The 13,043-nt window shown below is 36.8% G+C and overlaps 1 protein-coding gene across 6 annotated transcripts in view; it reads right to left on the minus strand.

The window, feature by feature from the left end:
* Nucleotides 1-13,043, minus strand: part of PLCL1 (phospholipase C like 1 (inactive)) — a 331,902-nt gene that overhangs the window by 57,952 nt on the left and 260,907 nt on the right. For all 6 annotated transcript variants that reach the window (XM_072741275.1, XM_072741276.1, XM_072741279.1 and 3 more), the window contains exon 3: nucleotides 12,211-12,414. In XM_072741275.1, the coding sequence (XP_072597376.1) occupies nucleotides 12,211-12,414 (204 nt within the window). The remainder of the gene's footprint in view (nucleotides 1-12,210; nucleotides 12,415-13,043) is intronic.

Raw genomic sequence — 13,043 nt, forward strand, 5'->3', positions numbered from 1 at the left:
ATGCAGGACCTGATCCGGGAATCTGGGATCAGGCCCTGAGCCAAAGACAGATGCTCAACCACTGAGCCACCCAGGCGTCCCTGGAACTCTTTTTTTTTTTTTTTCTTAAGATTTATTTATTTATGGGGGGAAGGGTAGAGGCAGTAAAAGAGGGAGAGAAAGTCTAAACAAACTCCATGCTGAGTGTGATCTCATTACCCTGAGATCACAACTTGAGCCAAAAAAGAGTCAGACATTTAACCGACTATGCCATCCAGGCACCTCTGTCTTTCGGAATTCTTTTTTTTTTTTTTTTAAGATTTTATTTATTTATTCAAGAAAGACACACAGAGAGGCAGAGACATAGATAGAGGGAGAAGTGGGCTCCATGCAGGGAGCTCAATGTGGACTGGATCCCAGAACCCCAAGATCATACCCTAAGCCGGAGGCAGAAGCTCAACCACTGAGGCACCTGGGCATCCCTGTCTTTTGGAATTCTTATTTTTATTTTTATCTCTAGTCTTTTGTCTAGACTTCTCCATTTTTCTATAATCTTAATGTTCTGAGTTCCCTTTCAAATAAACACAAAGCTTTTAAGAGAATTATACCTATAGAAAATACATTACTCAAATATCAGAAAGTTAATGAATTTTTAAACTTGATTACGGGGGCACCTGTGTGCCTCAGTCAGTTGAGCCTCTGACTCTTGGTTTTGGTTCAGGTCATGGTCTCAGGGTTGTGGCATCAAGTCTGCATCCAGCTCTGTACTCAGTGAGTAGTCTGCTTGACTTTCTCTCCCTCTTCTGCTATCATCCTCCCTGCTCACACTCACTCAGTCTCTCTCTCTTTCTCTCTCAAATAACTAAATAAATCTTTTTAAAAAATAAAAACTTCACTACTTATTTAAGGTAAACTAAATTCAGGACCAAAACATTCAACAATGTTCAAGTTCTCTTCAAAACCTCCCAAGTAAATATTTGTTAACACCATAGTGTAAGAAGTTGTTTTTCCCCTTGTCTAATAGATCATTTTGTAAAGAGATAGTCAAGTGTGATTTAACCTTCAGCATAGAAGAGCATCCCTATGAGATTCCTTAGACGATAACCTGAAATCCTTTAGTAAAAAAATTCATAATTATTACTCTGAAATACTCATCATTAATATTCCCAGAACTTAAAGTCACTATTCATTTGGACTTTTCTCATGAGGGCTTTTGATCATCTTCTCTATGGTAACAGTTTCCACTGTACTTAGAAAAATAATTTTATTCTATTTTCTGCAGTCAACTTTCAATTATTAGCAGTTGTAGAGAAAACAAATAAGATGGATGGCCAAAATACACCAATAATTCCAAACCACGTTTAAATCAACAGCCTCTCCCCCAGGCTTATCTAAGATGTAAGGAAGGAAAAATGGTTGATTTGTGTTTAATCTCCTTCCTAGTTCTCTACAGATCCTGACAGGAATGAAATATAAAGCGCAAAAGCCAAGGAGAGAAGGTGAGAAGCATATCCTCGTATAATCCTCCAGCTGGGTAGTCAGTGTACTAAACCAGCCAAAGCGAGGTTGACTGGATTGATAGAATCTGGGAGTGTCCTGGATTTACATATCTGATGTCTCAGTCTCAGCTCCCAGTTGTCTTGCTTGTTGTAGTAATACAAAGAGCTTTTCTTTAACTCTGTCACATGAGTATCTCCTAATGGATCTTATTTCCATACCATGACTTTGAATCTAAAAGAATAGAGGACTTACTCAGATAAAGATTAGCATGACTTTAAGCATTCGGTGTGTCCTGAACAGGGGTATGTAAAGTTGTCAGTTAAGATCAAAATCATTTATTTAAAATAAAAATTTTACTGAAGCGTTACTGCTTTTACTCAGAGATGGATTAAAGTGTCCAATCTGTGTGAATAAAGTATCCTTACAGCTCTTCTCAATAGAGAATTTAATTGCCTAGGATCATTGCTGAGTCAATGTAACTATTGAATGGTACTGAAGAGATGAACTTTTGTTCATAACATGACTCATAAACCTTCCACAGATTCCAATTTTCTCCTGATTATATCCAAATTCCTAGAACCACAGAACTTTATATTTAGAAATCACCATAAGGATCACCTATCACAGAAAACCCCATTTCATAAAAGAAAAAACTGAGCCCCAAATGAGCTTTCCTAAAACCAAAGAGCTGGTCAGTGAAATAGGAACAGGTCTATGCTACGAGTTGCATTGTGATACTAATATTATATTAAAGTATAGAATTTCTATTGGAAGTATAAGTCAGTGATAAACATTAATAAAGTAAAATTTGCCAAGTATAATAAAAATACATTTTGTCCAGACTGCTTCTCCTTCTGTCTAATTTGCAAAAGGCATCAACCACATAGATATTCTTCCTATCAAACCTAGAAAGAAATGTATTCAGTGGCATCCACTGTTCTTTCAGGAAGGTGTTATCTAATTTGGAAAGTTAATCACTTAAGAATATGTCAATCTGCTCTAAATCTATTTTATTCTCTCCTTTTAAGAAGACTAAAATAATCAAACTCGTACCTTCCTTCCAAGAGAAACACTGGGTTTTAGTTTTTGGTTCTCTAGATAATTTAAAATAAGACCTAAATTTTACCAAACTCAATACCTTTTAAAATCTGATTGCTGTTACATGCATATCTGCCAGCTAGAATGAACATAATATCCTTTAATTTTTAATGTCCTTTAATTTTTAATACTTTAAATCAGATGGACTACTAATAAATCGGCATCTTTTGCTTTTAAGCAAAATTAATCCTATTGAGACTGTTAGTTTTCGGTGAAACGGTACACACATAAGGTCAGAACATTTGCAAGCTCACTGGAAGTCCACGGCATCTGACGTATGATGATGTATTGATGTATGCAAAAAAGTATTTTCTGTCCCAGGAAAATCTCTGAGTCATATTTCCATGCTTGATTTATGATGGCACAGGACTAGAGAATTCACACAGAACAGGCAAAAGGACATTTGTCTCCACATCTATGATACTGGTAAGATCTACTTCAGTGAGCTGCTTTCTGCATAAAGGGATCATTTCACCTTTTCTTTTCTATAGTTGTTCTATTTCCAAGACAGAGTTCTCAACTATATCTTGAATAATCATTAGAATATTCATTTTTACCCCACTATGATTAACCTTTAGTTAATATGTAAAATTATCAGGTTATTAACCATGGTGAACCATCTCCAGAATTTTTGCCTGAGTATTCAGAAATGCAAAGTGAACTTTGAAGACGCATGGACCACAGAGAAGAAGGCTGTGATGCAGCCAGCTTGTTGATGCACTTCTGATGTCCAGTGTTCTTAGGACTCTGGTACCAAGTGGAAATGTGGCCAACCTTCAAGATTCACAACATACAAAAAAATGTACCAGAAGACATTGCCACACCCATGAGTAGAAGAAATTTCAATGCACTAAGCGTATGATATCTCGTTTATAAATAACCAGCTCTATTTTGGCACCTGTCAGCAGGCTGGGTTTTTGTGTGTGTGTGTTCCACTACTATACAAGCCAACATACTTTTTGAAATGAAAACTAGTATAAAGTTCAACACAAACTTCACAATGAGAGAGTGATAGAGAGTTTCTATTACTTACTAATTTCAACTTGAATTGATTTCAATAAGCCAAACTGCATGGGGAGACTGTAGACACACCACAACTTTTTCCTATCCTGAGCTTCAATATATCTTTAAAACACTGACAGAAAGAATCTGTTTAGTCCAACCCAATATGGTTGGTTTAATTGATAACTGCCAGTGTACTGATTCCATTACAAGAGTGATTAAAGATAGGAATTAGTTCTTTTCACTAGTATCCTGGTCATGCTAACATAATCAACTGCTCTTCAAAGCATACCCCCAACTGACTTAGTAAAAGATTAAATAACCCTTAACCCATGTTCTCTAGATTGTTTTGATTTCTCTTTTATCTCCAGAAAATCTGTTGCTCTTACCATAGTAAAGATTTAACTTTTATGTTAATGTTAAATAATTCAGCATAGAAGTCACCTTCAGAGAACACTTTGTGTTTATTTTTTACAGTTGCAATCTCCTGTAACTATTCTACCCCTGAATGTTGTATTCAAAACACTAATTATAGAAAAGTTTTCACATAATTTAAAGCGCTTTCAAAACACTAATTATAGAAAAGTTTTCACATTAATTTAAAACACTAAAAAAGCCCAAATATGTTAAGCAAAAATATTGATGATGCATGAAAGAGTAGACAGATGAGATCATTTAAAAAGTAAAAATTCAGCTATCTAAAGAAAAAAGTTATATAAAGATTAGACAGTATTTTCCTTTTAAAATTATTGCAAATAGGGACTTCTCACATGCATCTGCTACTGCTTATGAAGGTTCTATCATAACCTGAGAATGTGCAAATGAGCTGCCCAAAAGTAACAAGACCGTGGAACATTGAATCACCTGCCTTGTGCGCTGGAGCAGACACTGGACAGAAATGCCAGAAGGTTCTGAACCACCTTTGTGAGGCCTCATTAGAGAAGGAGGAGGTGAGTGAAAATAAAAAAAATTCTAGAGAGACAGAATTAAAAAAAAAAAAATTCTTGCAAATAAAATTCTGCTGAGCATGAAGTGGGAATGGGTGTGTAATATACTGTGGACAGTCCATATAGCACTCAAGGTTCTTAGACTCTGCCCAGCTGAGGACATAAAACATTCTCTGCTCCACTATCTGCACGTTGTACGTCTTTGTTCCTGCCCTTTTTAGGTGTAAGTCCTGCCTTCCTATCAGGACTTCTTGTTCCTCAAAGACAGAAATTTTTATTCAGACCATTTCTTCCCCCTAGCACCTTGTACAGTAACGTGTCCAAAACATATTTGTTGAGTTGACTAATTGAAAGCCTAATGACATATATACAAAGTGATATATTAAAAGAGAAAGTGTTGTTTGACAAGCAAAAATATACATGCTCCCATCTCATTTTACTTATGTTTGTCTTGAGTAAAAGAGCTGTCATGCTTTACTTGTGGCTATGTGTGCTGATACCTGCCTCTGTTCATTCATCTCGTACTGCACAAAATCTACTAAAGCTCTTTATATATGATATGTATTGACTGTTATGAGTAAGCTCAATAAATGAATCTTAATGTCAATTTTGTGAGAAATTAGGACAAAAGTCTGGACTTGGATTGATGGAGAGGGAAAATTAAGGCTAGGAAGGCATGCTGGGTGCTATAGAATGGAAAAAGAAAAGGAATTAGCAAAGACATCAGAAAGAAGAAAGAAGAAAGAAAGAAAGAAGAAAGAAAGAAAGAAAGAAAGAAAGAAAGAAAGAAAGAAAGAAAGAAAGAAAGAAAGAAGAAAGAAAGAAGAAAGAAAGAAAGAAGAAAGAAAGAAAGAAAGAAAGAAAGAAAGAAAGAAAGAAGAAAGAAAGAAAGAAAGAAAGAAGAAAAAGAAAATGGATACATATGAGAAAAAATATGAGGAAATAAACAATGGATCTCACTAATATTGAATTGCAAATGTAACTGCATTAGCAACCCTCAAAGACTGGGCAGTGACTCTATGACTACATTGCCTATTTCACTGGATACTTTCTTAGAAAAAGTGAAAATTCAGAATGGGGAAGTGAAGCTTGCGCTTTCAAAGACCTGGTGGGAAAAAAATCAGTGCAATAAAGGGACAGGTCATTTAGAATTGGTGTTCTGGTTTTAAATGAAATTCTTGGTATAATTTCTGAAAAACCATCTTAAGGACCATATAGAGCCACCAAAATGGTATTACAGCAAGCCTAATGCCAACAGGCCTCCGCTGTGTGTCTTTAGTCCAGGAAGAAGGCATCAATTCCATCTTCAGCTTTTAGGACTTATTCTACTTGCCTGACTTACTGACTAATCTTCCCAGTGTGCTTTAATGCTTTTCAGAAGGTGTCATATCCCACTTCTGGCCGGGACATGCAGCTGATATCAGGAAAGTCACCTTTGCTTCTGCCGCCCTGAATGTCAGGCAGGCATTTACATAGCTGCATCCCTATTCAAAGTATGAAGGGAGATTGCAGACAGTATGTTCTCAGGAAAAATCGTAATTCTTTGAGCAACCTCCCCCTCACCAAACCCAGACTTGGGGAACACTCTGTCATTGAGATCTCTTCCTTTTCCCTCTTCCTGGTAAAAATCCCAGGTAGTACAGGATCCGTTAAATTCATTCAAAGCTATAAATTACTGATAATCTGGGGATCCCTGGGTGGCGCAGCGGTTTGGCGCCTGCCTTTGGCCCAGGGCGTGATCCTGGAGACCCGGGATCGAATCCCACGTCGGGCTCCCGGTGCATGGAGCCTGCTTCTCCCTCTGCCTGTCTCTCTCTCTCTCTCTCTCTCTCTCTCTCTCTCTGTGACTATCATAAATAAATAAAAATTTAAAAAAAGGGATCCCTGGGTGGCGCAGCGGTTTGGTGCCTGCCTTTGGCCCAGGGCGCGATCCTGGAGACCCGGGATCGAATCCCACATCAGGCTCCCGGCGCATGGAGCCTGCTTCTCCCTCTGCCTGTGTCTCTGCCTCTCTCTTTCTCTCTGTATGACTATCATAAATAAATAAAAATTTTAAAAAAAAAATTTTTTTAAATAAATAAAATAAATTACTGATAATCTAATGTGCTATTATTCATGGAGATTTTTTTTTTGCATTTAAAAAAAATTAAAAGTCTTCACCCAAAGGAATTTATGGTAATTTTGAAATCCCAAGTATCATCGAGCAGATAGAAAACATGTGTTTTAAATGGAATATGGAATAGGGGGAAGGTTATCTTCTGAAATCTCTGAAAGAAGTCCACACTACTATGGTATATTTGATGTTTGGTTTCTCGATATCAACAGATTTTATAATAGAATTGTGATTGCAACATTAATACTAGAATGACTTTTAAGACTAAATTTTTAAGACCCTCAAGAGGAAATATTTCCAAATATTAAATTAGACAGTGTTTGGTGAGGAAGAAAACTATCTCAGGTCATTAGGGAAAAGCTAAATTTAGCAAAAAAAAAATCTGTGCAGATGAACTCAGGGTCAATGTTTTCTAAAATATTTTCACTTTATTTCCTGTTGACAAGTAGTATAGTTTGATACACTCAGGTTGGCTTTCAATAAATGGAGGTTACTAGTTGCCTGATTCATTTCATTTGATACTGAAATAAGCCAAGTGTTATCATCAGGTTCATAAATGACTTCAGGTCTTTTCTTATTCTAAATATATTCTGTATTTTTTTTAGTGGTTACAATGTGTCCTGTAGATAGCATCTATGCAGTTCATTACCATTTTGGGGAAATCTAAATATTTAAGTGATTTGAGTTGAACATACAAGTTGCTCATCTTGGGATACCTGCCCCCTTCACTACCACCACCACAATCACCATCACCACCACCACCTTGGATTTGTTTTCTGCCTTAGTCATGCAAGTATTTTTTTATTATCATTATTAATAGTCCATAAGGAAATTTTTTAGTCTTTATTTTTATGAGAATTTGGGGTTTACATAAAAACTGAACTGAAAGTATGAAAAATTCTCATAAACCATCTAAGCCCAGTTTTCCTATTAACATCCTTCTTCAGCATGATACATTTGCTACAATTGATGAGCCAATATTGATATAGTGTTACTAGCAGAAGCCCATAGTTTACATTAGGGTTAACTCTTTGTATTATACATTTTATGGGCTTCCACAAACGCATGACATGTATTCACTATACAATATCATATAGAATAGTTTCAGTGTGCTAAAATCCTCTGTGCGCCACCTATTCATCCTTCCCTCCCTCACCCCACCCTGCCCACCCATCTCTGGCCCCTTCATCTTACTGTCTTCATAGGTCTACCTCAATCTATATGGGTTTGTTTTTTTTTTTTTTTTTTTTTACTGTATGTTTAAGGCAGGGAACAGTTTGGTAAGTGTGGTTTCATAGAAATAAAACAAAGGAGATTTTAAGATTTACCATAACACCTCAATTATGGCATCGGAACAACACTATTTTCACCAACAATAAATGCTTCTATTTGCTTTTTATTCAGCTAACATTAATTGGTAACATAGTACATGCCAGCACTGTTGTAAATGTGAGAGATGACAGTAGTAAGCAAGACAGACAGGGTCTATGCCCTCATGGAGTACACATTTAAATTGAAGGGGAAAGGAGGACAGAGATTAAACAAAAAGTCAAGCAAAATATCTTTCAACACTGCTAAGTAGAATGATGGAAATAAAACAAGGTTATGTGATTGAGTGACAGGTGGGGACAGTGGTTAGGGAAGACTTCTCTGAGGACCCGACATTTGAGCTAAGAATTAAGAAAGAGGAAGCAACTATTCATGTAACAGAACATTCCAGGCAGAGGGAACCACAAATAAAATACCCCAGAGATGGGAACAAACTTGATCTAACTGAAGAAAGGAAGAAAGTCCATGTGGCTGGTGGGCAGGGGAGTAAAGAGAAGAGAGAGTCAGGGGGGTGAGGCTGGGAGAGGCAGGAGAGGTTGGAAAAGGTCAGTGAGACAGGTGTCCAAGGCCAGATCATAAATGACCCCATAGACCACAGTAAGGAGTTCCAATTTTATTTTATAGGAAGCTACTGCAGGATTTTGAGCAGGAAAGTAACATGATCCAATTTTTGTTTTTAATACCATTACTCGATCTGCAGAATATCTTAGAAGTCTTCTTTAAAATAAATATTGAACACTGATATATCAAGAACATTGTAGATGCCAACCAACGCAATGCAAATCCTCGAAAGTAAAAATGATGTTTTTACATTCAAGGCCAATATCATCATTACTTGTTTAAGTTCCTACCCACTTCCCTGCCTAAAAGAAATAACCCAACAGCACCGTCAAAAGAGTTTTCAATCCCTTGCAAGGTCTGCAGAGTTTGCCATTTGGTACAGGGGTATTTACACTCAGTTCCCTACCAAAATGAAAAATCATTTCCATAGAGAACTATAAACGAAGATACCTTTGAAAGTATATCTGCTTCCTTTTTTTTTTTTAATTTTATTTATTTATTCATGGGAGATACAGAGAGATAGAGGCAGAGACACAGGCAGAGGGAGAAGCAGGATCCATGCAGGGAGCCCGATGTGGGACTCAATCCCAGGGCTCCAGGATCATGCCCTGGGCCGAAGGTAGCTCTAAACCTCTGAGCCACCCAGGGATCCCCGTATTTCTGCTTTCTACTGTAGCCTCTTACTTAAGCTTTGGAAAACCATGCTATGCCTGTAATTACAAACTGCATTTTAAAAATACAAATGAGGAAAGGCTGATGACCAAATTTAGCTCCAGCAGATAAAACTGAAAAACCCAAACAGCATTGGACCTTTGGGGATGTGAAATGGAAATTGGCCAAATACAATCCAGGTGCTTTTCTGCTTATTCCAAATCTAGCTCCAGGGGACCAGCCTCCCCTGCCAATGAATAATTTTTCTTTCTTAGCTTCACAGAGAATTGGAGGAATAAGTGATTTCAACTGTCTGTCTCTATGGCAACTAGTACCCTAATTTCACCTCTTAGGTGGCAATTATATCTATTCACTAAATAGCTTTCAGTCCCTACTTTTATGATGAAAAAATTGATTTCATGAAAAACGAGATACAGGTAATAGGTGAACTTTTCCCCCAGCAACCATGGAGTACAGTTTATACGAGGTATAATCATTTAGAAGCAGAATGCATCCTATGTTTTTTTCTTTTCTTTTTCAATTGTAGGATGTTTATCCCTTATGTCTTTCCTCTAGTTTTTTTAAAAATAACATAATGTTATGTTTTCTTGCTTAACATTTATTTCTGTATTCAACTATGCAAATTAGTTGGATTCATTGTAAAGAGTGTTGCAAATAGAAAATAAAAATTAGAAAAGCATACACAAGAAAATTAAGTTCATTCCCCTTATTTAAAAACAATCACTGTTAATATTCTAACATTTTAGGTGTGTATATACATAGAAATATGATTTAAATCCTATAGCAAATATATTTTTTGTAACTGGACTTTTTCAAAAAATATGTTATGAGAAGTTTTCCATACCATTAAATATTCTTCTGATACATGATTTTAATGGCTTTTAAAGAGTCCATAATATTGGTTTACTATATTTTATTTAACTACTAGTTCTATGCTGACATTATTAAACATAAACGTTTATGTATATCACTATTGCCTTATAATAAACCCCAGAAAAGATATACATAAACCAAATGGGATAAACATTTTAAATTTTATTGCCAAATTTCTCTCCCCTAAAATCATAGTAATTTATTTTCATAGTAGAGGTAGATGGATGAGGGTACACATTACCTTAAATTCTCTATTAGAGGTACTATTATTTTTAGTGCCAATGAGAGAGGGAATATTTCACTACATGTCTGTAATATCTCTAATTAAAGACTTATTTTAAGGTTAAATATGTTTTTAGATTTTCATTGTTTATTTTTAGGAGAGTAAAGATACATGAATTGCCTGTTCACATCTGAAGGAAAGAATATTTGTTATCCTCTTAATAACTCTCCTCTCTCTATTTCTTAGTAACAGAAGAGATCATTTTTAGTTGGGCACACACCCCCTTGAAATAAAGATATTTTCCATTCTCTTTTGCAGCTAAGTGTGGCTGTATATTAACTCTAGGCTGATGAAATATAAGCAAAAATTATCTTTGCTATTTCAGAGAAATGTCCTTAAAGGCAGATGATATGCCCTCTTTTCCTCTTCATCATTCTTGATGGTTGGAATGCAGGTGTTATGGTGGGAGTTTCAGTAGCCATTTGGACCATGAGGATAAGGATTGCACTATAGGGATGGTAGAGCAGAAAGCTAGAGGGAATCTAGGTTCCTAAGAACTTTACAGAAGTTTTATACTGGAAAGCTTGTCTCCAGATTTTTATTTGAAAGAGTAAAACTGTATTTTTAAGCCATGATTGTGTTACATCATTTGTTTTATGAAGCTATACTTAAACCTAATTGATATAAGATTTTTGCCCCATATTATTTTTCTTAATGATTTTTTTTCTTCAAAGATTTATTTATTTGAGAGAGAAGAGAGAACGAGCAAGTGGGGGGGGGGGGGGAGGGAGGGAGGTGAGCACCAGAGAGACAGAGGAAGAATTCTGAAGCAGACTCTACTCTGAGTATGGAGCCTGAACCCAGGACCATGAGATCATGACCCGAGCTGAAATCAGGAGTTGGCTGCTTGACCAAATGAGCCACCAAGACACCCCTTCTTACTGATTTTTAGGTGCACTTTCTATTTTAAGGATAGTTATACTTTATCTGGTATTTATGTTACAAATTTTTCCAGATTTTCATTTGCTCCTTAATTTTTTATGGAATTAGGAGATGCAAAAATATAATTATTCTTAAATTTAATTAATACATAAGTTACATTATATATTCAGAAAATCATTTAATGGTATTAGCTTAGAAATATAAATTCCAGAGGATCCCTGGGTGGCTCAGCGGTTTAGCGTCTGCCTTTGGCACAGGGCGCGATCCTGGAGTCCCGGAATCAAGTCCCACATTGGGCTCCCAGCATGGAGCCTGCTTCTCCCTCCTCTTGTGTCTCTGCCTCTCTCTCTATGTCTATCATTAATTAATTAATTAAAAAAGAAATATAAATTCCAGGGGCATCTGGGTGGCTCAGTCCATTAAGCATCTGCCTTCGGCTCAGGTCATGACCCCAGTGTACTGGGATCAAGCCTCACATTGGGCTCTCTGCTGGGTGAGGAGTCTGCTTCTCCTTCTCCCTCTGCTTGCCGCTTGTATGCTCTCTCTGTCTCTCTCTCTCCTTTTCACATAAATAAATAAAATTTTAAAAAAAGAAACATAAATTCTAGAGAAATATTTTGTCTCAAACATCATAAGACAGCACTGAGAAGCCTATGTTCATTTCCTATAGGAATACAATTAAATGGTTATGTTGCAGGCCACAGTCATTTAGATGATGAAAAATTGTGTACATTTTTAAAGACTTGATAATTCATTCCTTGCTAATGCAGAGAATTTCTGTTTATAATCTGTGGGGCTCTGGATTCAAAGCATTGCCTCAGCCGTCTTCACTGGGGCTTAAGGGAAGCTGGGTGGGCTGGCTCCGCCTGCCACTCCCAATCTTATTTTTTCATTAGAGTTCCACAGAAAAGCCCCCACCAGATGATTTCCCCCCACACACAGATAAGAAATATAGGATCACAATTTCCTACCAGGTCATAAGCAGCCAACATTTTTTTCTGCACATCTGGAATTGCCCCCAGAGGCTCCAGATAAGGAAAGTTGTCTTTCATCACAAGAGAGACCGTAGGGGTATTGTCACTGGTGATGAGCCGAGACGACAGGGTCAACAGGCACTGCTTCAGACTGGCAATTGGAGGAAGTCCACACAGTTCCTTAATAGACACTATGGCATTCTGTGGGGAAGAAAACATGGAATTAAACTTCTGACCACATGACACATCACCCCCAGCACTTCTAGATTTACACGAAAGTATATTCATTAAAGGTATACCCTCCAATAATATGTAATTTGAAGGAAACTGGATTATAATCAACCAGAAGTGTAATGTGCACTACGATAACACACAGAACCAATTCACTATTATACTTTGTCAGTTTTTAGCAACTGCCACAAATATGCCATAAAGCAAAGCTGATTGTGAACCACGGCTACATGGTGCTTTTCAAAACAGAGTGCTGGAGTAGTCACATGAATTAGCATTGGCTGGTTGTGAATATCTTATTCAATTTGTATCATGATGATTATAAAAACATGTCAGTGATTATACACTGGAGTACATCTCCTTTCGGCTTTTCCCTTCAAGGTAGCAGGCTGCTATTACTCACCACCCTGCATCTGACTAACCAGCAATGGTATTTCTCTGTCATCCCATCAGAAATGTACCTGACGGATGCACGTACTAAAGCAAATTTCATGTAGAGCTACATTTGTCCATGTTACAGCCTTTTAAAATTCATTTGACATAGAAATTATAACTATTTTATGTCTTATTAACAGTGAGCCGTACCTATTAGATGTCGA

This window comes from Vulpes vulpes, chromosome 16, assembly GCF_048418805.1.
Source record: "Vulpes vulpes isolate BD-2025 chromosome 16, VulVul3, whole genome shotgun sequence".
Lineage (NCBI taxonomy): Eukaryota > Metazoa > Chordata > Mammalia > Carnivora > Canidae > Vulpes > Vulpes vulpes.